The sequence below is a fragment of the Podarcis cretensis genome (genome assembly GCF_951804945.1).
Source record: "Podarcis cretensis genome assembly, chromosome: 10".
Classification (NCBI taxonomy): Eukaryota; Metazoa; Chordata; class Lepidosauria; order Squamata; family Lacertidae; genus Podarcis; species Podarcis cretensis.
This window is the reverse complement of record NC_137179.1, coordinates 4,587,742-4,611,014: the sequence shown is the minus strand read 5'-3', so window position 1 is coordinate 4,611,014 and position 23,273 is coordinate 4,587,742. Positions and strand designations below refer to the sequence as shown.

At 47.5% G+C, this 23,273-nt stretch overlaps 1 protein-coding gene across 7 annotated transcripts in view; it reads left to right on the top strand.

Annotated features, from left to right (window-relative positions):
- Positions 1-8,110: 8,110 nt before the first annotated feature.
- Positions 8,111-23,273, top strand: part of FLNC (filamin C) — a 131,148-nt gene continuing 115,985 nt past the window's right edge. For 4 of the 7 annotated variants that reach the window (XM_079992085.1, XM_079992084.1, XM_079992083.1 and 1 more), the window contains exon 1: positions 8,112-9,035. In XM_079992085.1, the coding sequence (XP_079848211.1) occupies positions 8,681-9,035 (355 nt within the window). In that variant the 5' untranslated portion in view covers positions 8,112-8,680. Of the gene's footprint in view, positions 9,036-23,273 lie in introns of all 7 variants that reach the window. The other 3 variants (XM_079992087.1, XM_079992086.1, XM_079992082.1) reach the window with 1 other exon arrangement.

The window sequence follows — 23,273 nt, the reverse complement described above, 5'->3', positions numbered from 1 at the left end:
AGCACAGCACAGCACCCCCAGCTCAACGACTGGCCGGAGCCCCGCTGAACTACTAATGGGTCGGCGCCTTGCAATCAGATTGGACCGCCTTCACCCCGATAGAGCTCAGGATGAGGCAGTGGTGGGGGAAGGCAAGAACCCCCGGACCTTCGAGGCTCAGGACCCAGTGTACGCAAAGAATTTTGGGGCAGGCCCAGCATGGGTACCCGCCACAGTCACCAGGGTCACTGGCCCCGTGTCGTATGAGGTGCTAACGGATGGGGGGCAATGCTGGCGCCGCCACTGCGACCAGATACGGCGACGATTCCCAGGAGAAAACCAGGAGGAGGAAAGGGCAGAGGAGTCCCAAGGGAACAGAGGGGCAGTGAGGCCCATAGAGCACGAGGGGCCAGCAGGAGAGGCAGAATCAGTAAATACAGAGAGGACCCGCGAGGCCGAAAGGACACCGGAACCAGAACCACGACTGAGTGAGCCGGTTGCGCCAGACCAAACAGCCCCATCACAGCCAGCATCCTTGGAACACGAGCCAGAACCTGAACCCCGGACCAGGGAACACCCCAGGCCGCAACGCACACGTAGGCCGCCGGCGTACCTCGAGGATTATGAATGCGACCTCCCGGGCAGGACTGGAACTTAGAGGGGAGGGGTGTTATGTACTGGGTTGAATAGGATCCAAACTGCAGCAGTCTGATTGGCCCTAGAACAATAGGATCCAAAAGGCAGCAGCCTGATTGGTCCTAGAACAATAGGATTCAGAATGCAGCAGTCTGATTGGTCCTAGAACAATGCAGCAGTATGATTGGTTGGCAGGAACTACCCAATCATGCTCCAGATAGAAGTGAATCCACAACCTGATTGGCTTACAGTAGAATTCCGGAATTAGCCAATCATGTGCAGCCCATTGTGTAAATAATGTATATAAAGCAGATACCTTGAGGGGACTTTCATTCATTCCTCCTCACCACTATGAGCTGAATAAAGAGCATGAAATCACTTTGCGACTCTGAGTATATTTCACCCTCCCTTCAGATGTCAAGGAAATAAGCAGCTATCCTATCTTTAAAAGACATCTGAAGGCAGCCCTGTTTAGGGAAGTTTTTAATATTTAATGCTGTATTGTTTTTAACACTCGATTGGGAGCCGCCCAGAGTGGCTGGGGAAACTCAGCCAGATGGGCGGGGTATAAATAAATTATTATTATTATTATTATTATTATTATTATTATTATTATTATTATTGAGAGCTGCTGCCGGTCCGAGCAGAACATATGAGGTTAGATGGGCCAACGGCTTTACTTGGCGCCAGGGAGCTTCCTGTGTTTGCCAACCAAAGGGGCTGGGAGGTCAAAATGGGTCGTGCGCCAGAGTGACCCAGATCCTGGTCTCTGCTCACCAGCCAAATCTGTAACTTTGCAGGACCCTCTTGCTATCAGTTGCACGAGGCGTGACTTTGCCCTTTGGAAATGGCTGACTCACCCCTGACATGCAAAGTCTATCCGTGTGGCTCACAATCCCGTTTTCCCCTATCGTTTCAACCAGACTTCCTGGCACGATTCTGATTCACAGACCTGTTGGGATCTTGTTTCTGAGGCCAACAGCTTGACTTTTTGGCACAGGGAACAGTTTGGTAGCAAAAGAGGGGAACCCCTCAAATCCCTCTGACCCCGACTTGTCTCTCACCTTCCCAGCCTCTTCTTGTGTTTTTTTGAGACGGGATAATAAATATTTTATTGGAATTTTATTTACAACATAACATAACCCCCCCATACATAAATCCACCCTCATTAAATGTGAACATAACATACAGTGAGCATGTAGCACCCTGCTTGTGGTTAACGCTTAGCTGGAATGAAATATTCAACGCAGCAATAGAGAAATTAAAATAATAATTTATTTGTCAGACAAATAAATATGAGGCACAGTGGTATATGGTTACCAAGCTCTGGCCTGGCCTCTTGCCATTCTGGCCAGCACTTATATTTCCTTAATCCAGCCCCCTTGCTCCTCCTGTGGCTGCCTCTGTCCAATCAGCCTGGTTAAAATTCCTATTGGCTGTTTGCTAGAACCAATCACAAAAGATACACCCATTTCCTCTTGCCCTATTATGGAAATCAAAAAGCTATATATTCTTCTATCTATAAATGACAAATAAGTAGTAATATATCTTACATGTGTCTCAACAAGGAATCTTAATTACCAGCTCACCTCTTGCCCTCCTTGCCCTATTGCCTTCCAAAACAGATAATTAATCTTGAATTTTTATCTTATGCATATGTCAAGGATTGAGTTCACATCAACATTGAGAGATCTCCTTCATTTGAAGGTTTCTAAACAAAAGGCCTGACAACCATATATCAGGAGTGCTCGATTGGCGTCTTCTGTCTGGCAAGGGGCTTGGCTGGTGGCTGACTTAATTTCAGGATAGTTACAACTCTTACAACTATATGAAATAAGAATCTAGCATCTCTTAAATCCTTTGCATAATTATATTTAAACTAATATATTTAATACATAAATAACCTTTTAAAAGGAAAAGAAATCTTAAAAGGATCTTAGTTTAAGAAAGAAACAGCTTTAGAAAAGATTTCCCAAAATGTTCTCTTTCTGCCAGCTAGATGCTTTTTCACTGCTCTTGACCTTCTTAACCTTAGGAAGAAGATATGGCTCATTTTACTATTTATCCACCCTTAATTTGTAGGGTCAGTGTAACCTTGGCTGTCAGCCTGTAATTCCCTTTTTACGACTTTGAGAGTTGTTTTCTGCTATAAATCAGGGGGGCCCCTTGTCTAGGAGTAAAACATTGCCAAGGTTCTTCTAGGCAGCTGGTCTTTTGCCTGGCATAAAACATTTTAAGCTCATTTTTAAAATACAAGCCCTGATTAAACATATAAGCTTTAATAAAAATGCAAGCTTATGATTAGATGCCTCAAGCATAACATAGAACAATACAAACAACCAAATAAAAGACTTCCTTTATCCTGTATCTGGCCTCCTTATTTACTTCTTATAAACTGTTTCCTTTATGAATAATTATTAAGATTTTTCTAATTATAACTTAATTATCCACAAATATTTCTTATAAACTGTTTATGAATAATTATTCAGATTTTTAAATTATAACTTAAATATCCACAAAGTCTCCGGCAGACATTAATCGAAACAAGTCCAGGTATGTATTTTAGGGGACTGTTTTGTGAAGTATTCTCTGGATTTTCCCCATGCTTTTTGAAATTCTTGTCTAGTGTGATCTCTAATTACCTCTGTTAATCTAGCCAGTTCAACAGTTTTTCTTGCCATTCCTTTTTTTGTTGAGTTTCTTTTTCCCAGTTTTTAGCAGTTAGGATCCTTGCCGCTCCTGTGGCATAGAGGAATATTTTCTGATCTTCTCTTGCTATACCTGTGTCTGTTATCCCTAGTACTGTAGAAAATACAGAAGCTTTTCTACTAGGGATAACTTTATGAAAAACACAGAAACTTCCCAGCTTCTTGGAGCCAAAAGAGAGAGATTTGGGCCTTCCTCTCCCCATGTTTTGTGAGAAAGATGGTCCCGGAAAAGGCGGTCTACAACAGAAATCTGAGTGTGTTGTTTACCTCCTGTCTGGCAGGTTACCTGTTAATGCTTACTTGATTGGATACCCTGGAGAGCCTGGCCAGTCTTTTGTAATGATAAATACTTAGTTCCTGAGCCAGGTCACAGGCTCACCCTATTCAAACACGGGATTTGTGAAGGAAAAGACAATGGGGAGGCATTTCCATTTTCATTGACCTTGCAGAGAAATCATTTGGTCAGTTTGGGAGCCAAAACGGTTCCTGTGATGTTTTCCTGTGCTGCTGCAGACATGTGGTTTATATATTTATGTACGTGTTTGCTTGGTACATTTATGAACATTTATTCTATATAGTAAAGGGTAAAGGGACCCCTGACCATTAGGTCCAGTTGTGGCTGACTCTGGGGTTGTGGCGCTCATTTCGCTCTACTGGCCAAGGGAGCCGGTGTACAGCTTCCAGGTCATGTGAACCGGCATGACTAAGCCGCTTCTGGCAAACCAGAGCAACGCACGGAAACACCGTTCACCTTCCTGTTCATAGCTGTCAACTTTTCCCTTTTCTTGCGAGGAATCCTATTCGGAATAAGGGAATTTCCCTTAAAAAAAGGGAAACGTTGACAGCTATGTTTCCGCCGAAGCGGTACCTATTTATCTACTTGCACTTGGATGTGCTTTCGAACTGCTAGGTTGGCAGGAGCAGGGACCGAGCAACAGGAGCTCACCCCATTGCGGGGATTCGAACCGCCAACCTTCTGATCAGCAAGTCCTAGGCTCTGTGGTTTAACCCACAGCGCCACCCACGTCCCATAAGGCCTTAAATTTTTTATTTCACCTCCCAGTGTGGTTGGGCCAGCCCAGTCACATGGGCAGGGTACAAGTAGTAAAACAATAATAATTATTATCATCTTCTTCATCATCATGGAGTTGGATGTCCCAGCAGTCACAAAATTAAAAGACGCCTGCTTCTTGGGAGAAAAGCAATGACAAATCTAGACAGCATCTTAAAAAGCAGAGACATCACCTTGCCAACAAAGGTCCGTATAGTTAAAGCTATGGTTTCCCCAGTAGTGATGTATGGAAGTGAGAGCTGGACCATAAAGTAGGCTGATCGCCGAAGAATGGATGGTTTTGAATTCTGGTGCTGGAGGAGACTCTTGAGAGTCCCATGGACTGCAAGAAGATCAAACCTCTCCATTCTGAAGGAAATCAGCCCTGAGTGCTCACTGGAAGGACGGATCCTGAAGCTGAGGTGCCAAGACTTTGGCCACCTCATGAGAAGAGAAGACTCCCTGGAAAAGACCCTGATGTTGGGAAAGATGGAGGGCGCAAGGAGAAGGGGGCGACAGAGGACGAGATAGTTGGACAGTGTTCTCGAAGCGATCAGCCTGTGTTTGACCAAACTGCGGGAGGCAGTGGAAGCCAGGAGTGCCTAGCGTGCTCTGGTCCAGGGGGTCACGAAGAGTCGGACACGACTAAACGGCTACACAACAACAAGGCTCTGTGGTTTAACCCACAGCACCACCCGTGTCCCATAAGACCTTAAATTTTTTATTTCACCTCCCAGTGTGGTTGGGGCAGCCCAGTCTCATGGGCAGTGTACAAGTAGTAAAATAATAACGATTATCATCTTCATCATGGAGTCGGACGTCTCTATTTTCAACTGAGAAATACTGGAGGGCATGCTCTTTTGGCTTTGACATGCCACTAGTCAAGTGTCTGGGCTCGGGGTCAAATGGCGCTCAGTCAGTGCCTTCTGTCCTGGGACTTCCTCCTGGACTCCACACCCCCCCTCCAGAGAAAGCTGATGCCCCTACGAGTTGGGCCCCTGCGACGGGCCGCAGCGTGGACACCCTGTTAGCCGAGTGGGTGCTGTTTACAAAGCAAATCCCTCCTTGAGCTGCCCGTCCGGTCTGCACCCCCTCTCGACGCGGCACGTCAGGGTGACTGCACAGCTCATGGGCTATTTTGGGTGGCAGGAGCATCATAAGAGAAAAATGAAACAGGGCCCAGGCCTCTCTCTCCCTCCCTCCTGCAGCTGTGCGAGGAGTCAGCTTTCAACCGTTCCATGAGAAGGCACCTTTTTTGAGCCAGGGTGACACCACAGAGGAGGAGAAAACTCCAGCAGCTTCCAGTGCGTAAAACGCACATGGATGCACAGCTCAATGGGGTGATATCATTTGCACACTCCCCGAGGCAAAATCACTGGTTCTCCCTGTCCGATTCCCCCACCAGCTCCCAAAACTACATGTACATCATCGCCTATGACCCAGGAAATATGTCACCGACGTAGAAAGAGTTTGCCATACCCCTGAGTCATACTATTGGTCCTCAGTTTGGATATACAGTGGTACCTCGGGTTACAGATGCTTCAGGTTACAGACGCTTCAGGTTACAGACTCGGCTAACCCAGAAATAGTACCTCAGGTTAAGAACTTTGCTTCAGGATGAGAACAGAAATCTCGTGCGTGATGGCAGCAGCGGGAGGCCCCATTAGCTAAAGTGGTACCTCAAGTTAAGAACAGTTTCAGGTTAAGAACGGACCTCCAGAACGAATTAAGTTCTTAACCCGAGGTACCACTGTAAATAGTACATAATAATCTGCATTTAAATAGATTTGGGTTGGTTTTTTTAATTGTTATACTCCCATTGGCGTTTAATTGCTTTTTAAGCGTGAGTGTGGGGTGGTTTTGGGGGGTGGGGGAGAGGATTAAAGCAGTGGGAGGAAGGGGAGAGTTCAAAGTATTTTAAGTATTTGCTGTGCGCAGTGTGGGAAGGGAAGGAGGGGTGTGGATAGTTTTGTTCCTCATTCATGGGTGGCAAAGGGGTGTGTGTGTGTGTCCATGTCTGAGCAACGCCTGGTGCCTTCATTATATATTTTTAGGTGCCAGGGCCCAGGAGGAAACGGACCTCTTCAACCAGGCCTTGAAGAGTCTTTTAAATGTGTCTGTGGCCTTATTGTTCTGCTGTTTTGTTTTTAATTATTTACTTGTTTTTAATCCTGTATTTTATACCCTGAGATTTTATGAGGAAGGGAATATATAAATAATAATAATAATAATAATAATAATAATAATAATAATAATAATAATAATGTCTGTACTGACACTTCACTCTTTGGAGTAAAAGCTATCCAGGTTGCACCTGTATTTCTGAGTTATTTATTTTTATTAATATACTGTAATCTCTGCAAAGAGGGCGAGCCAAAGTAGATCAAGAAAAGGGTGTGTGTGAGCTTGATTGTGGAAGACTCGGGTTCGAATCTCGCCCGTGCTGTGGCCTCTGCTCAGGGAAACTTCCATGCGGCTTGCCGCTTGAGTATCAAGGAGTCAACTGATGACAGCTGAGTTGCACAAACTGGGCCTGTTTGTTTCCCTGAGATGTTTGTGTGTGTGTGTCTAAAGATTTCCCACCTCTGCAAACCATACTTTTCAGAATTCTAAAACGCTGGGCTTTTTTAAAAAAACATGACACTCTTCCACTTCTGGCGCTGCCGTAACTGCATCCACAAGTGATGGGTTCAAGATGCTCAGTCATTCTGAACCCCCTTTGTGTGTGTGTGTGTGTGTGTGTGTGGATGATCCGCCTGGCCTTTGGCTTGGAATCAACTTGATCCCCTCCCCCTCTTTCCTTTTTTCCTTTCTCCTTCCGTGATGGAACTCCTATTTGGGGACTTCCCTGGCTTTTTTCTGGCCCACGTAGGACCAGTCTGGATAGTTGGCCTTGGTGAAGACTTGACGTTTTCATCCCCAAAAAGTTTCTGATTCAAGTTTCTACAAAAATTAGGCTGCATTTTAATGTTGTATTTTATCCTTGTTTTTAAGTTGTATTTTAATCAATTGTTTTTATACCTGGTGTTAGCCGCCCTGAGCCCGGTCTTGGCTGGGGAAGGCCGGGTACAAATAAAATATTATTATTATTATTATTATTATTATTATTATTATTATTGGTCCCCCTGAATTTAATCAGGTGGGCTTTCAAAGGCACATCTGATTCCCCGTCTTCTGAGAACTTACAGTTCTGCGCCCACCCCCAACAAACCATTTGCGCCCCCCCCAACTGCCCCATTTAAACTCCCACCCTTTCTAGCGGCAATTGGATCCAAAGAACTGAGGCCTGAGGCTGGTTGCTGCCCCCCTCCCCTTCCCATTTTAAAGAGAAGACAAATCCTAACAATATTCAACCCCCCCCCTTTTGTGGACTGGGGGGGGGATCTTAAAAATAGCAACTGATACATCCTTAACTTTCCAGCCTGAAGAAGTGGGTTGGGTTGGAGGGGGGTGTAGAGAAGAGTGGAGTTTGTAAGGGGGTGGGGGGGGGAGAGATCTGCTCCTGGCAGAGCCAATCCCTGCCCCTCTGCTATCCATAGCGCCCAATCCACAGCTCCTGAATTATCTCAGGGGGCGATTGGGAGCCAGTTACTCATCTCATCGTTGTATATGGTCACAGCGCAGGCATTCCTGGGAGTCCTTCCTCCTGACGTGGAACAAGGGGGTGGCTGGTTGGTTGGTTGGGGGGCGAGGGGTGGGGTGGGGGAAAGCTTTTTAAAAACCCCTCCTTTGCCCCGGACCTTCCACTTTTGAATGAGCCAGGAAAACCCGCAACACACGCCCTCTTTTTTCTCTCAATCTCTCTCTCTCCGCTGTCCTCCCTGCCTGTCTTTTCTCTTCTCGTCTCTTCGCTTGCCTCCGAAATCCCAGCTGAAAGGAAGAAGGAACCAGAAAAGGGAAACAAAAGAAAATAGAAGCAGCAGCCCGCTTTTGTGGATTAATTTTCTCCACCCTCGCTGATCCGTTTTCTGGATACTGTTTTCACCCTCTTCGGGGCGAAGCGCCGCGCCTCTGGATTTTGGGAAGGAAAGTTGGAGACCCCAGGAAGAACGCCCCCGCCCCCCAATTTAAAACAAACAAGGTGGGTTTCGAGCCCTTTCTTCCTCCTCTTCGGTCCGCTCAATTTCACCCCCCCCCCCCGCTAGTCGATCCCAACTCGCCGCGAGCAACTTTTTGCGCCGCTTGGATTTTGGTCTCTCCTCGTCCCTTTCGCTCGCGCTCCTTCGCTCCCCTTTTTCGGAGCTGCTCTCTCTGAACGGACAGACCCGCTTCCTTCCTCCCCGAAACAAAATAACAATAATTCAGGATGAATAGCAACAGTTACTACGACCAGGCCCCCCAAACGTATTACCAAGAGGAGCAGGAGGAGATGCCGGCCACCGAGAAAGACCTGGCCGAGGACGCTCCCTGGAAAAAGATTCAGCAGAACACTTTTACGCGCTGGTGCAACGAGCACCTCAAATGCATGAACAAGCGCATCGGCGACTTGCAGAAGGACCTGAGCGACGGCTTGAAGCTCATCGGTCTCCTCGAGGTCCTGAGCCAGAAGAAGATGTACCGAAAGTACCACGCGCGCCCCAACTTCAGGCAGATGAAACTGGAGAACGTCTCGGTGGCGCTGGAGTTCCTCGACCGGGAACACATCAAGCTGGTCTCCATCGGTGAGTTGCTGGAGGAGGGGGACGCGCCCTGGCAGGAGGAGGGGGCGAGGGTGGGGGAATCCCCCCCGGGGGGTAGTTTTCCAGCCCCACATTTCTACGCGCCCCACTCCTCACTAGCGATCAAGGGGGTGTGGACCCGGGAGGAGGCGCGCGCGCGCGCAGGGTCTCTGTGTGTGCCTGTCTTGGAGAGGGGTGCGTGGAAAACGGTTTGGCAGCGGAAGCGGGTTTGTGGCTGCGTCTTCCGGCGTTACACAGGTCTCTTGGTCTGCGAGGGCTAAGGGAAAGGGCAGCAGGCGCCCTCTGTGCCAACTTTCACACGCCCGCTGGAAACTTTTCTCCGCCTCCAGGCCTGTACAGGGAATTCAGAATGGATATCTGATTGTTGTTGCTGTTGTTGTTTAAAAAAATCTTAATGGTATTTATGGTGTGGTTTTCTGTCGTTATTGCTGCGAACCGCTTTGATATTCACTGCACAATTTTTATTTTTATTTTTATAAAGAGACAGATATTAGCGCTGGCTTCTCACCGCCCAGTTTGCATGTTAGGTTTCTTGCAGAAAAGGACAGCTGGCAGCTTTTGCGGGGAGGCTATCCTCTGTTGGGTCGCCAGCTTCCCAGGTTACACAGAGCGCTACTTAGTCCCAGCCAAGAGAGGGATTACATGTACGGTTGCATACGCAGCTGCTGCTGCTGCTTAGTTGGTCCCAGAGAGGCGGAGCTTCAAAATAAGCACTTTATTGGAGCAGCTTCAGATGGGATGGAAGTTCTCTGGGTTAGACAGAGTTCCTCTTGGCCGTGGTCAGAGGCAGCAATGGATTTTGGATTCTGCGGGAGAGGAGAAAGTTGGTCTTTCCTGCTTGTGCGTCTTCTGATGTCAATATGAATCTATTGAAAATACACTGCTGCATTGAGAGATTTTGTGGTTGTTTGCTCAAGAGAATGCAGTAGCACAGTCGCTGCAGATAATGTGTATCTGAAGAAGTGTGCAGGAAAGCTCATACCAAGAACTAACTTAGTTGGTCTTTAAGGTGCTACTGGAAGGATTTTTTTTATTTTGCAGATAATAAACACTGCTTGCTCATTTGCAAGGCCAGGATCAAGATTTCAGTACATAAAGCCCTTCACAGCTTGGGACCAGTTGACTCTCACTAGACCAGTTTGATCTGTGGAACTAGCACCATTAAGGGTGCCACATAATATTCAGGCCACAGTGGAAAGAAATTCCCCTTTTTATGAAGATTACCTGCTCTGAGATCCCACAGCTAATTCTCCCCTGGTCTCCTCACTGGCCCTAAGAGGACTAATTTAGCCAGCTAGCCCTGGTTATCGTCTAATGTTTATCGGATGGATTTCCCCCCTAAATTGATTTTTGAATTCTGGATTTATTGTTATTCACGTTTTATACTGTATTTTATGCTGTTTTTTGTTGCATCAATTAAGTGTTTTAAATTTGTTGTTAGCTGCCCTGAGCCCGGTTTTTGAACTGGGAAGGGCGGGGTATAAATAAAAAATTATTATTATTATTATTATTATTATTAGTGTGGCAGCAGCCACAGAACCTAACTTTGGAACTCCCTGCCTATAGACATCAGGCAGACTGTACCTTTCGGCGCCAACTTAAAATGCTTTCGCTTAGGCAAGCCCACCCAGACATGTAGAATGCTTGTTTTAATCTCCTTTTGCTTAGTGTTGATTTTAGTCCTTTTTTTTGTTTGTTACTGAGAATATTAAGGTTTTATTTCATATTTCTGAAAACCACCTAGGGGTTGATGCGCTTTTACTGTCAAGCTCTATGTGCTATTAAATAAAAAACGAAGTCTACCTACAACTATTACTGCCGATAATTGAGATAGCCCTTTCTGTTCACAACAACCCTTTGGGGTAGGCGGCTGTTATTCTGCTATGGCAAGTGCCCGAGATGGGGTGCAGAATAGTTACTTACAGCTGGGGGCAAAGAACCTTTCAGGGCTGCCGGACTACAACTCCCATCACCACCACCCCAGCCCCTGGGAACCGAAGTCCAGCTGCACTTGGAAGATTCCTGCAGATTAGCAGTGATTTGCAGCGGGTTACGCTGGATAGCCTTTGAGGGTCCCTCCCAATGCTACAATTCTGTGATTCTGTAGCAACGGGGTCTCTCCACCCTGGCTCAGAGTATGATGTGGAAAGGCTTCCTCCAAGCCTTAGACACAAGCTCGCCAGGCAATATGGGCTCCTTTGTATCAAAACAAACCAAGAACAAATTCCTCAAGAGTCCCTAGTTGCTATGTGAAACCCTTGAAGGCAAGGAAATTGTCTGGCAGGTATACATTTGTACTAACAGTAGACCTGAAGGAGCGTCTCCATCATTCTGCCCAGACACTGAGATCCAGTGCCGAGGGCCTTCTGGCGGTTCCCTCCCTGCGAGAAGCCAAGTTACAGGGAACCAGGCAGAGGGCCTTCTCAGTGGTGGCACCTGCCCTGTGGAATGCCCTCCCACCAGATGTCAAAGAGAAAAATAACTACCAAAATTTTAGAAGACATCTGAAGGCAGCCCTGTTTAGGGAAGCTTTTAATGTTTAATAGGCTATTGTATATTAGTGTTTTGTTGGAAGCTGCTCAGAGTGGATGGGGAAACCCAGCCAGATGGGTGGGGTTTAAAGGTCAGCACCAACACTCTGAATTGTGCTCGGAAATGTACTGGGAGCCAGTGTAGGTCTTTCAAGACCGGTGTTATGTGGTCTCGGTGGCCGCTCCCAGTCACCAGTCTAGCTTAGAGTGTCAGACTAAAACCCGGGTGAGACCAGGGTTCAAATCTCCACTTGGCTTCATGAAGCCCCCAGGGGTGTCCTCGGGGGGCTGGTCACTGCCTCTCAGCTTGACCTACCTCGCAGGGCTGTTTTGGGGGTTAGAAACGAGGGGAAAGGTAGAACCATGTGAGCCACATTGAGCTCCTGGGAGAATAAAGTGGGATATAAATGCAGTGAATCGTTTGACTAGCAGAACTCGGGCTTATAGACCGAGCTAAGTCGCCCCCACCCCCTGTAATTATGATTATTATTGCCACTGGTGTGCTTTATTAGAGTTGAATAAACCGAAGGCTTTCCTCTGACGCAAGCAGCTTGCAGTCTAAATTTGCTACCGGATAGCACTGGGTTTAGGATGTTGTGGGAAGATCCCCCCCACAAGGAGCTGAGCTGAGGGGGCACAAAATGATGATGATGATAATAATAATAGCAGCTATATTTATATGGGTATCTTCTGAGATCAATAAAAAACATAGAAGATCAATCAAAGACATCTGAAGGCAGCCCTGTTTAGAGAAGCTTTTAATGTTTGATGTATTACAGTATTTTAATATTTTGTTGGAAGCCGCCCAGAGTGGCTGGAGAAGCCCAGCTAGATGGGCGGTTTATAAATAATAAAGTATTATTATTATTTACAGTTGTACCTCGGGTTAAGTACTTAATTCATTCTGGAGGTCTGTTCTTAACCTGAAACTGTTCTTAACCTGAAGCACCACTTTAGCTAATGGGGCCTCCCGCTGCCACTGCGCCGCCGGAGCCCGATTTCTGTTCTTATCCTGAAGCAAAGTTCTTAACCTGAAGCACTATTTCTGGGTTACTGGAGTGTGTAACCTGAAGCATATGTAACCTGAAGCGTATGTAACCCGAGCTACCACTGTATTATAAAACCAACTGTACCCAAGGGAATTATTGTGAAAATAATAAATATTTAAGGTGGGGGTTTCAAATTTTGTCCTCGCTCAGGGCGCCATATGACCAAAGTCTGGCCCTGTTCTGGATCAGGCCAGAAGCTCATCGGATCCTGCCTCCTGTTCTCACAGCAGCCAATCACAGAAGCCTTGCAAGTAGGAAATGAGAGCAACAGCCTTCTCCCACTTTTGCTCCCAGTGTTCGAAATTCTCCAGGCGCATTTTGCACCCGGCTTTCAGCTGCTTTCAGACATGTGAAGACGCCTTGGGTGCCAGGATCGTTCCTGAATTCTCCAACATCTGGAGATGTGTGGCCTGGGGGGTCCTTGGACAGGACTGTTTTCACACCCTCATCCCACACCCTGCAGAATTCTATCCTTTCTTCTTCTTTTTTTAAATAATATTTATTAAAGTTTCCAGAATAAAAAAGGAAAGAAAGAAAAAAAAGAAAAGGATACATTTTACACTTAATTTCATTGACATCTTTCCAGGACTTCCCCCCCTCCCCCTCTTGTATTCCATTTTCATTAAATTAATTCCACAAATTCTTACCCCAAATTTTAAAGCCTTGTTATAATTATAATTAGCCCATTTATTCAAAATTAATTTATCTTATTTAACCATTTCTCTTTATATTTTTTATACTTCCCTAAGATCGACCCCAGTTCCCTTCCACGGATTCCCCTATTTTTATAAAACAAGAAAAAATGAAAAAAAAGAAGAAGAAAAAAAATATATATAGTTTTACAGCCTTTGGGTTCCAAATCTCCCTCCCAGAATTCTATCCTTTCTATTTTACCTGCACAATCAGAATGAATTTCAGTAAACAAAAACTCACTCTCTGCGCAGTCTGAGCAGGAGCAGTGAACCACCTGAGAGTAATAATAATAATAATTTATTATTTATACGCCGCCCATCTGGCTAGGCTTCTCCAGCCACTCTGGGCGGCTTCCAACACAATATTAAAATACAGTAATGCATCAAACATTAAAAGCTTCCCTAAACAGGGCTTTTATTGATTTCCCCATCTAAAAACTAGGTGCGCCCTATGGTCCGGTGCAGGGGACGCAGGTGGCGCTGTGGGTTAAAGCCTCAGCGCCTAGGGCTTGCCGATCGAAAGGTTGGCGGTTCGAATCCCTGCGGCGGGGTGCGCTCCCGCTGCTCGGTCCCAGCGCCTGCCAACCTAGCAGTTCGAAAGCACCTCCGGGTGCAAGTAGATAAATAGGGACCGCTTACCAGCGGGAAGGTAAACGGCGTTTCCGTGTGCGGCTCTGGCTCTGGCCAGAGCAGCGATGTCACGCTGGCCACGTGACCCGGAAGTGTCTCCGGACAGCGCTGGCCCCCGGCCTCTTGAGTGAGATGGGCGCACAACCCCAGAGTCTGTCAAGACTGGCCCGTACGGGCAGGGGTACCTTTACCTTTACCTATGGTCCGGTGCGCCCTATGGTGCGAAAAATATGGTATATATCTGAGTTTCTAAGACTGCTTGTTGAGAGGTGTTGCACTTCCAAAAGTGGAGGCGAGGACATAGCTCTAGTGCCTTGTAGCCGCTGACCGGCATATCATCCAGAATTCATCTGTTCCCTCTTTTCAAGCCATCCTTGTCTGCAGCGTTCGCTTGTGATAAGCGAAGGGGGAGACCGGGGTCAGGCTAGAAGGAAGGAAGGGGAGAGGCGAGAGATGAATAGGCTATTTACACGACTCTGTGCCAAAATCAGCCAAATCCAGCAGCCTGAATAAATAACACAAGGAATAATGATGTTTCTGCACATATTTGGGTTCCCTCAACTATTTATTTGGCTTGGCTTCAGTCAGTCACGGGGTTGGGGTTCTGTGTATAAGCGTCTCTGCAAACTATTGGTCCCCTGCAAAAAAATTAACTATCCTACTTTCTTCCTGGCTTCCGACTTTTGCAAGGCACCGTTCACAGATTTGAATGCCACTCTCCTGCAACCCTGAGGGCTAGTAACTTAAAACAAGCAAACCCATACGCAGCCTCATAGAAAGCTGATATTTCCAGGGTGGCAGTTTTGGTTGCCAAATTTCCCTTGGCCAACAGGGGACAAGATTTCAGTGTCTGCTAGCTGGGATGTTTGTCAAGGAAGTGGTTTCCTGATTTTACAAGAGTGTACAACCTTACAAGAAAAAAAGATTCTTTCCAGTAGCACCTTAGAGACCAACGAAGTTTGTTATTGGTATGAGCTTTCGTGTGCATGCACACTGACTACTGTGTTATTACTATTATTTTGATTCTCCATAGCTGCTAATTCCAGTTTCCTCATCTCCAGCTGAAATTGCATTCTTTTGCCTTTTGACTGATTATCTCAACTGTTTGACTGCATTCAGTTAACTACAGAAAAATTATAACTGTGCACTGGTTAATTTTTGCTGGAGATGAGATCATATTAGTTTGGAATTTGAAAAATAGCCGAAAGTGCAGAGACATGAATGAGGAGGATTATCCCTAGACATCTGGAACACAGGAAATCACCCCCCCCCCACAAAAAATCTTTATAATTGGAGGTATTGTTATTGTTGTAATTTGGACTGATTTGATTTAATTTGTCATTAATTGGAAGATGAATAAAATTTTAACAAAAATAATAATGCAGGAATGGTGGGGAAATCCAAGGAACCAGGGAAGAAGGGAAGTTGTTGAATGTTTTTAATAAAAGGTCGGCGGTTCGAATCCCCACGATGGGCTGAGCTCCCGTTGCTCAGTCCCAGTTCCTGCCAACCTAGCAGTTCGAAAGCACGTCAAAGTGCAAGTAGATAAATAGGTACCGCTATGGTGGGAAGGTAAACAGCGTTTCCGTGCACTGCTCTGGTTCGCCAGAAGTGGCTTAGTCCTGTTGGCCACACGATCCGGAAGCTGTACGCCGGCTCCCTCAGCCAGTAAAGCGAGTTGAGTGTCGTAACCCCAGAGTCGGTCACGACTAGACCTAATGATCAAGGGTCCCTTTACCTTTACTATATATATATATATATATATATATATATATATATATATATGGAATGACTCACATCTGCCTACCAGCAGACTCCCCCCAAGCAACAACAACAACAACAACAACAATTTATTATTTCTACCCCACCCATCTGGCTGGGTTTCCCCAGCCACTCTGGGCGGCTTCAAACAGAACACCAAAATACAATAACCTATTAAACATTAAAAGCTTCCCTAAACAGGGCTGCCTTCAGATGTCTTCTAAAAGTTTGGTAGTTATTTTTCTCTTTGACATCCGGTAGGAGGGCATTCCACAGTGCAGGTGCCACCACTGAGAAGGCCCTCTGCCCGGTTCCCTGAAACCTCACTTCACGCAATGAGGGAACCGCCAGAAGGTCCTTGGAGCTGGATCTCAGTGTCTGGGCAGAACGTTGGAGGTGGAGACACTCCTTCAGGTGTACTGGGCCGAGGCCGTTTAGGGCTTTCAAGGTCAATATCAACACTTTGAATTGTGCTTGGAAATGTTCTGGGAGCCAATGCAGATCTCTCAGGACCAGTGTTATGTGGTCTCGGTGGCTGCTCCCAGTCACCAGTCTAGCTGCTGCATTCTGGATTAGTTTTAGTTTACCTTCAAAGGTAGCCCCACATAGAGCGCATTGCAGTAGTCCAAGTGGGAGATAACTAGAGCATGCACCACTCTGGTGAGACTGTGGGCAGGGAGGGTCTCATCCTGCGTACCAGGTGGAGCTGCCCTGGACACAGAATTGACCTGCATCTCCATGGACAGCTGTGAGTCCAAAATGACTCCCAGGCTGCTCACCTGGTCCTTCAGGGGCACAGTTACCCCATTCAGGACCAGGGAGTCCTCCACACCCACCCGCCCCCTGCCCTCCCAAAAACAGTACTTCTGTTTTGTCAGGATTCAACCTCAATCTGTTAGCCGCCCTCCATCCTCCAACCGCCTCCAGGCACTCTTCATGTCTTCATCGCTTTGCTCTGCTCAGTCTGCTTTGCCTGTACTGTATTGGCATTTTAGGGGGGTGGGGTGGGGGGAGGGAGGGAGGGAGAGGAGCTTTGCCAAACATCCCTCTCTCCCTTTGAAAGGAAATGTGCTCGACTGTGCAGAACAGGATGGAGAGAAGCCAAGCGGCTTGGTGGGCAGGGAGACCTCATAAGGCTGGACTCCTGTCAACAAGAATTGTTCCCCTATGTTGTCCTTGGCTGGCGGTGGGAGGCAAGTGGAGGGAGGGGGTCGGGGGTCTCGAGTGCCCCTCTACAGTCCCACTGCGGCTTGGTTTCTGCTCAAGTTCTTTTTTTAATTTTCAAAAACCATAATAACAATAATAAGGTTTCTGCTCAAGTTCACAGGGAGGCAGCTGTGCGATGCCAGCCTTGGTCTGGTGCCCCCGCGCCAGCCCAGTGTGAGAATTTCCCTCTTTAAGCAGATTAGTGCCCCTGCGCACAGCTGGCGCAACCGTCAACAACAAGCTGAGCCAGCAGCCTGGATCCAGCCAGTGGTGGCCCGTTTGGAGCACAGCAGCGCTGGCTTCTCAGGCACGACAGTCAGGTGCATGTTGTTGTTTAGTCGTTTAGTCGTGTCCGCCTCTTCGTGACCCCCTGGACCGGAGCACGCCAGGCACTTCTATCTTCCACTGCCTCCTGCACTTTGGTCAGACTCATGCTGGCAGCTTCGAGAACACTGTCCAACCATCTCATCCTCTGTCGTCCCCTTCTCCTTGTGCCCTCCATCTTTCCCAACATCAGGGTCTCTTCCAGGGAGTCTTCTCTTCTCATGAGGTGGCCAAAGTCTTGGAGCCTCGGCTTCAGGATCTGTCCTTCCAGTGAGCACTCAGGGCTGAGTTCCTTCAGAATGCATAAGGTGAATAGGGGACCAGAAAGAACGGCCGACAAGTCACAGACTCCTCTACAGTGGTACCTCGGGTTACTGAATTTCTATGGCGTGTGGCACTCACCTCCACTTTCAGGCCAAGGGAGTTTGTCCACATGACATGCTATAAGAAAAACCTCTGCTTTTCCATTATGGGGTATCAAAAGAGTCCATATAGTTTTGCTTCTCGCAATGAGGGAACCGCCAGAAGGCCCTCAGTGCTGGACCTCAGTGTCTGGACAGAACAATGGAGGTGGAGACGCTCCTTCAGCAAGTCTGATCTTTATTCAAGGAACTGTTGCAACAGGGTCCCCACTCACCATGCGCAGGAAAGGAGGAGGACCCAGAACAATGGTGCGCAAGCCCTGATACAGTGGTACCTCGGGTTACAGACGCTTCAGGTTACAGACTCTGCTAACCCAGAAATATTACCTTGGGTTAAGAACTTTGCTTCAGGATGAGAACAGAAATCGTGCTCCAGGGGCGCGGCAGCAGCAGGAGGCCCCATTAGCTAAAGTGGTGCTTCAGGTTAAGAACAGTTTCAGGTTAAGAACGGACCTCCGGAATGAATTAAATACTTAACCTGAGGTACCACTGTAATAATAATATAATAATAAATTTTATTTATAACCCTCCCTCCCCTTGGCATGGCTACTGAGCAGAGGGCGATGGCGCAAGCCGGGCACAATTGGTCCTGCTGTTTGCTATTTTATTGCTTAATAATAATAATAATAATAATAATAATAATAATAATAATTTATTTATACCCCACTGCCCTGGCCAGAGCCGGGCTCAGGGTGGCTAACACCAGTAAAAATTACAGTAAAAATGTAATGGGGGGGGGGACCCAATTTAAAATACTGGTTAAAATGAAATTTAAAATGCAGCCTCATTTTAAAAGTAGCCCATAGATCAAAACCATAAGGGGAGAGAAACATAAGGGTCAGACTGAGTCCAAACCAAAGGCCAGGCAGAACAGCTCTGTCTTGCAGGCCCTGCGGAAAGATGTCAAGTCCCACAGGGCCCTGGTCTCTTGTGACAGAGCGTTCCACCAGATCGGGGCCAGTACTGAAAATGCCCTGGCCCTAGTCGAGACCAATCTAACCACCTTGTGGCTCGGGACCTCCAAAGTGTTGTCATTTGTGGACCTTAAGGTCCTCCATGGGGCATAGCAGGAGAGGCGGTCCCGTAGGTACGTGGGTCCTAGGCCGCAAGCAGGATTCGATCACAAGATCTCTCTCTCCTCCTGTGGCTTCCAGGAAGCGTTGGAGCAGAGCCATGAGGCCCAGTAGCCATCGATAGCCCTCTCCTGCTCCACAAATTTGTCTCATCCTCTTTTAAAGCCATCCAAGCTGGTGGCCATCACCTCTTGTAGCAGGGAGTTCCACAGTCCATCTGCCCCAAATCTTGCAACATCCAGCTTCGTCGGATGCCGACGAGAGAGGGAGAGAAACGTCTCTCCATCCACCTTCCGCACGCCGGGCATGATTTTTACAAACACCTTATCCCGTCTCCTGTTACTTGCCTTCCCCCTAAACTAAAAAACCACAGAATTTCGAGCTGGAGGGGACCCCTGAGTCTCAAGTGAAAAGCTTCTGGGAAATGATATATAATGAGATGAAAAAAATGTTGAAATATACATTAATAAAGAAACCAGAAGCATTTTTACAGGGCGTGGTAAGAAGTGATATAAATAGAAAAGAATGTAAGCTGCTTTTATACGCAACGATGGCAGCAAGAATATTATTCGCACAAAAATGGAAGCAAGAAGAATTACTGACGAAAGAAGAATGGAGGATGAAATTAATGGACTATGCAGAATTAAACAAACTAACAGGAAGGATTCAAAATCTGCGGGACCAGAAATTCACAGAAGACTGGTGTAAATTTACAGACTATTTGAAAAGTAATAGTGATGATCAAAGTACGTTTGTAGGTTTGCGAGAAGTTTTGTGAGGTGAATTATTGGAACTATTGCAATAATGGATAAAGGGGAGGATGATTAGTTATGATAATTAAAGGTAATATGAATGTAAGAAATGCATAAGAAGTGGTTAAAACGGGGGATCATCAGAGGTGCTGATGGGAGTCCATAAAAAGACTGTGTAAGTGGTGAAGTTTTGTGGTATGTATTATAATTCATATGTTAAAATTAATAAAAATTATTATTAAAAAAAGGAAGGGACCCCTGAGTCTCATCTAGTCTAACCCCTTGCAAAGCAGGAAGTCGGGGTCTCCTTCCTTCCGCAGCCATTTCCCAGAGTGCCGCAGTTACATCCTGCGCCGGTGACCCGGGGCCGACGAGCGGGTTGGTCTACATGACCTCTGCGGTGCCCGCAGCAGTGGCATTTGGGCTTGGCGCCCAGTCCCGTCTTTGGAGCAAAGCGTCAGCTGGGGGAATCAGCTGCTCTTTCAAGCCAAGCCAGGGTCTTGACCCACTGCCAAGCGACTCCTGACCAGCTCAGTCATTCCTGGCTTCGCTTGGGGGGAACGGCTGCGGGGTCTGCAAAAGTACTTCTGTGTGGGTCTCCCGGCCCTTCACCACCCTCCTCTCATCCTTTCTCTCCCTCTCTCCCTCTCCCTCTCCCTCTCTCTCTCTCTCTCTCTCCCCCTACCACCGCCTGCCCAGGCCTCTGATAAGATCACATTCTAGGAAGCAATGACCGCATTGGTAGCCCATTCCAAACAGCTGTTCCCTTCTGAGCCAGCGCCAGGGTTAGGGGGAGGCGAAGGAGGGAGGCCAGGCCGTTTTGGAAGCCCGGATTTTTTGGCCTCGAGATATATATGGCAGATACACAGAGTAGAGAGCTGGACAAAGACAGCGTCCCAGTGTGCCTCTGTGGCTGTGAAAAAGGCAGATTCCATGTGATCTTGGGAAAGGAACTGGAAACAAAACAGCCGCTGTCATAATCGCAGTTAGGCAAATCTGCGTTCAGAGCATAGCTGTCAATGTTTTCCTTTTTTTAAAAAGGGAAATTCCCTTATTCTGAACAGGATTCCTCGCAAGAAAAGGGAAAAGTTGACAGCTATGATTCGGAGCCATGCGTACGGTTCCTGCTGCCTCGCCTCCGAAAGGGCACAGTGGTACCTTGGTTCTCAAACGCCTTGGTACTCAGACAACTTGGAACTCAAACACTGCAAACCCGGATGTAAGTGTTCCGGTTTGCGAACGTTTTTTGGAAGCTGAACATGCTCCATTTTAAGTGCCACGCTTCCGTTTTGAGTGGCACACTTCTGTTTTGAGTGTTATGCTGGGGGTCTGTCTGTTTTTGCTATTTATTTTGCGTTTTTGTGGCTCTTTGTTTTGTTTTGTTTTTGCGACTGTGTGCAACCCAGTTCAGCTCCTGATGGATTGATTGACTGTGTGACTGCAGTACATCGTTTATTGCTTTCATTTCATGGATCAATGGTATCGTCAGAGAGTAAAATTCATGTTAAATTGCTGTTTTAGGGGTTGTTTTTAAAAGTCTGGAACAGATTGATCTGTTTTGCATTGCTTTCTATGGGAAAGCGCACCTTGGTTTTGGAACGCTTTGGTTTTGGAACGGACTTCCAGAACAGCTTAAGTTTGAGAACCAAGGTACCACTGTCAATAGTAAAAGTGCAGGCAGCTTTTAAGCAACATTGCGCAGGGACTGATTTGAAAATTGGGTAGTTCAGATGCAAAGAGAATCAAATACAGTCATACCTCGTGTTGTGTTTGCTTCAGGTCGAGTGTTTTCAGGTTGCGTCCCGTGGCGACCCGGAAGTACTGGAAAGGGTTACTTCTGGGCTTCGCCGCTCACGCATGCGCAGACGCTCAAAATGACATCATGTGCAGAAGCGGCGAATCGTGGCATGCGCAGACGCGGGGTGCGTTCTGCTCAGGCTGCGAACGGGGCTCCGGAACGGATCCTGTTCGCAACCAGAGGTACCACTGTTGTAAAGATGCAAAAAGAACCTCTCCCCCCATCTCTTTAAGAGAAGCACCCACCCACAGCTCCTGAGAATCCCTGTCCCACCAGCTGCCTGTGCAAAGAAGATGACCCCCCCTCCTGCATAAAAGGGGGTTGGACTAGAGGACCACTGGGTGCCCCTCAAGAATTCTACAATCCAGCCCCTTTCCCCAGGAACCAGGCAGTTCCACACCAGCTCAGGGTGTATGTGTGTATGTGTATATTTATATATAGCAGGAGAGGAGCTGGGCTCCCTCCGGGAGATGCCAGGCATTCCCGAAACTCCACAGCAAAGGCATTTGCGCTCCATTGTCTATCTTTGGTAACAGAGTCTCCTCCTGGTCTTGGGGGAAGGGCAGCAACCTTGGCATTGCCTAGCTGGCACCCCAGAGGCCAAGGGACTCACCTGCCCGCCGGGAAGCCCCTCAAATGTTGCCTCTGCTGTGATGTGCCCATTCTAGGAACGGCTGACCTCCCCATTCCCTGGCCTCATACATGAGCTAGGGTTGTTGTTGTTTAGTCGTTTAGTCATGTCCGACTCTTCGTGGCCCCCTGGACCAGAGCACGCCAGGCACTCCTGTCTTCCACTGCCTCCCACAGTTTGGTCAAACTCATGCTGGTAGCTTCAAGGACACTGTCCAACCATCTCGTCCTCTGTCCTCCCCTTCTCCTTGTGCCCTCCATCTTTCCCAACATCAGGGTCTTCTGGCGAACCAGAGCAGCGCACGGAAATGCCATTTACCTTCCCACCAGAGCGGTACCTATTTATCTACTTGCACTGGTGTGCTTTCAAACTGCTAGGTTGGCAGGAGCAGGGACCGAGCAACGGGAGCTCACCCCGTCGTGGGGATTCGAACCGCTGACCTTCTGATCGGCAAGACCCAGGCTCTGTGGTTTAATCCACAGAGCCCCCCGCGTCCCAGAAAGCTGGTTGCTCAGCGACAAAAGTTTGCCTTGCCCTTGCCTTGTGCCTGGACATCTTTTAGGATTGTGCTGGAGTTTTCTAACCGTGCAGCTGGCCTTGGGGTGCGGTCGCATTCCCAGGAACCCCAGATCTGGAAGAGAAGGAGATGCCCCCTTTGCCGTGGGGGGGGGGCGGTGTTCCTGGAATCCCAGGAATTTTCTACCAGCCGCTTCTTGCCCTCAGCTGTTGGTGGAAGCCCGATCCATCTTTGTCCTAGTGGAATGCGGGTGAGGACAGGTGTCGACAGATAACTGCAAGGGGGCTCAGAGATAGTCCTATGGCAACCCCCCCCCTTAACTTGTGGTCCATAAGAGTGACAGAAACCTTATGGTCCGGCTGCTGTGAGATGAGCCACTGCTTCAACAGATGCTTCTTACATTCTTAGTCCAGTTTTTTTTTGGGGGGGGGCAGCAGACTTCATAGAATCATAGAGTTGGAAGAGACCACAAGGGCCATCGAGTCCAACCCCCTGCCAAGCAGGAAACACCATCAGAGCACTCCTGACATATGGTTGTCAAGCCTCTGCTTAAAGACCTCCAAAGAAGGAGACTCCACCACACTCCTTGGCAGCAAATTCCACTGTCGAACAGCTCTTACTGTCAGGAAGTTCTTCCTAATGTTTAGGTGGAATCTTCTTTCTTGTAGTTTGGATCCATTGCTCCGTGTCCGCTTCTCTGGAGCAGCAGAAAACAACCTTTCTCCCTCCTCTATGTGACATCCTTTTATATATTTGAACATGGCTATCATATCACCCCTTAACCTCCTCTTCTCCAGGCTAAACATGCCCAGCTCCCTTAGCCATTCCTCATAA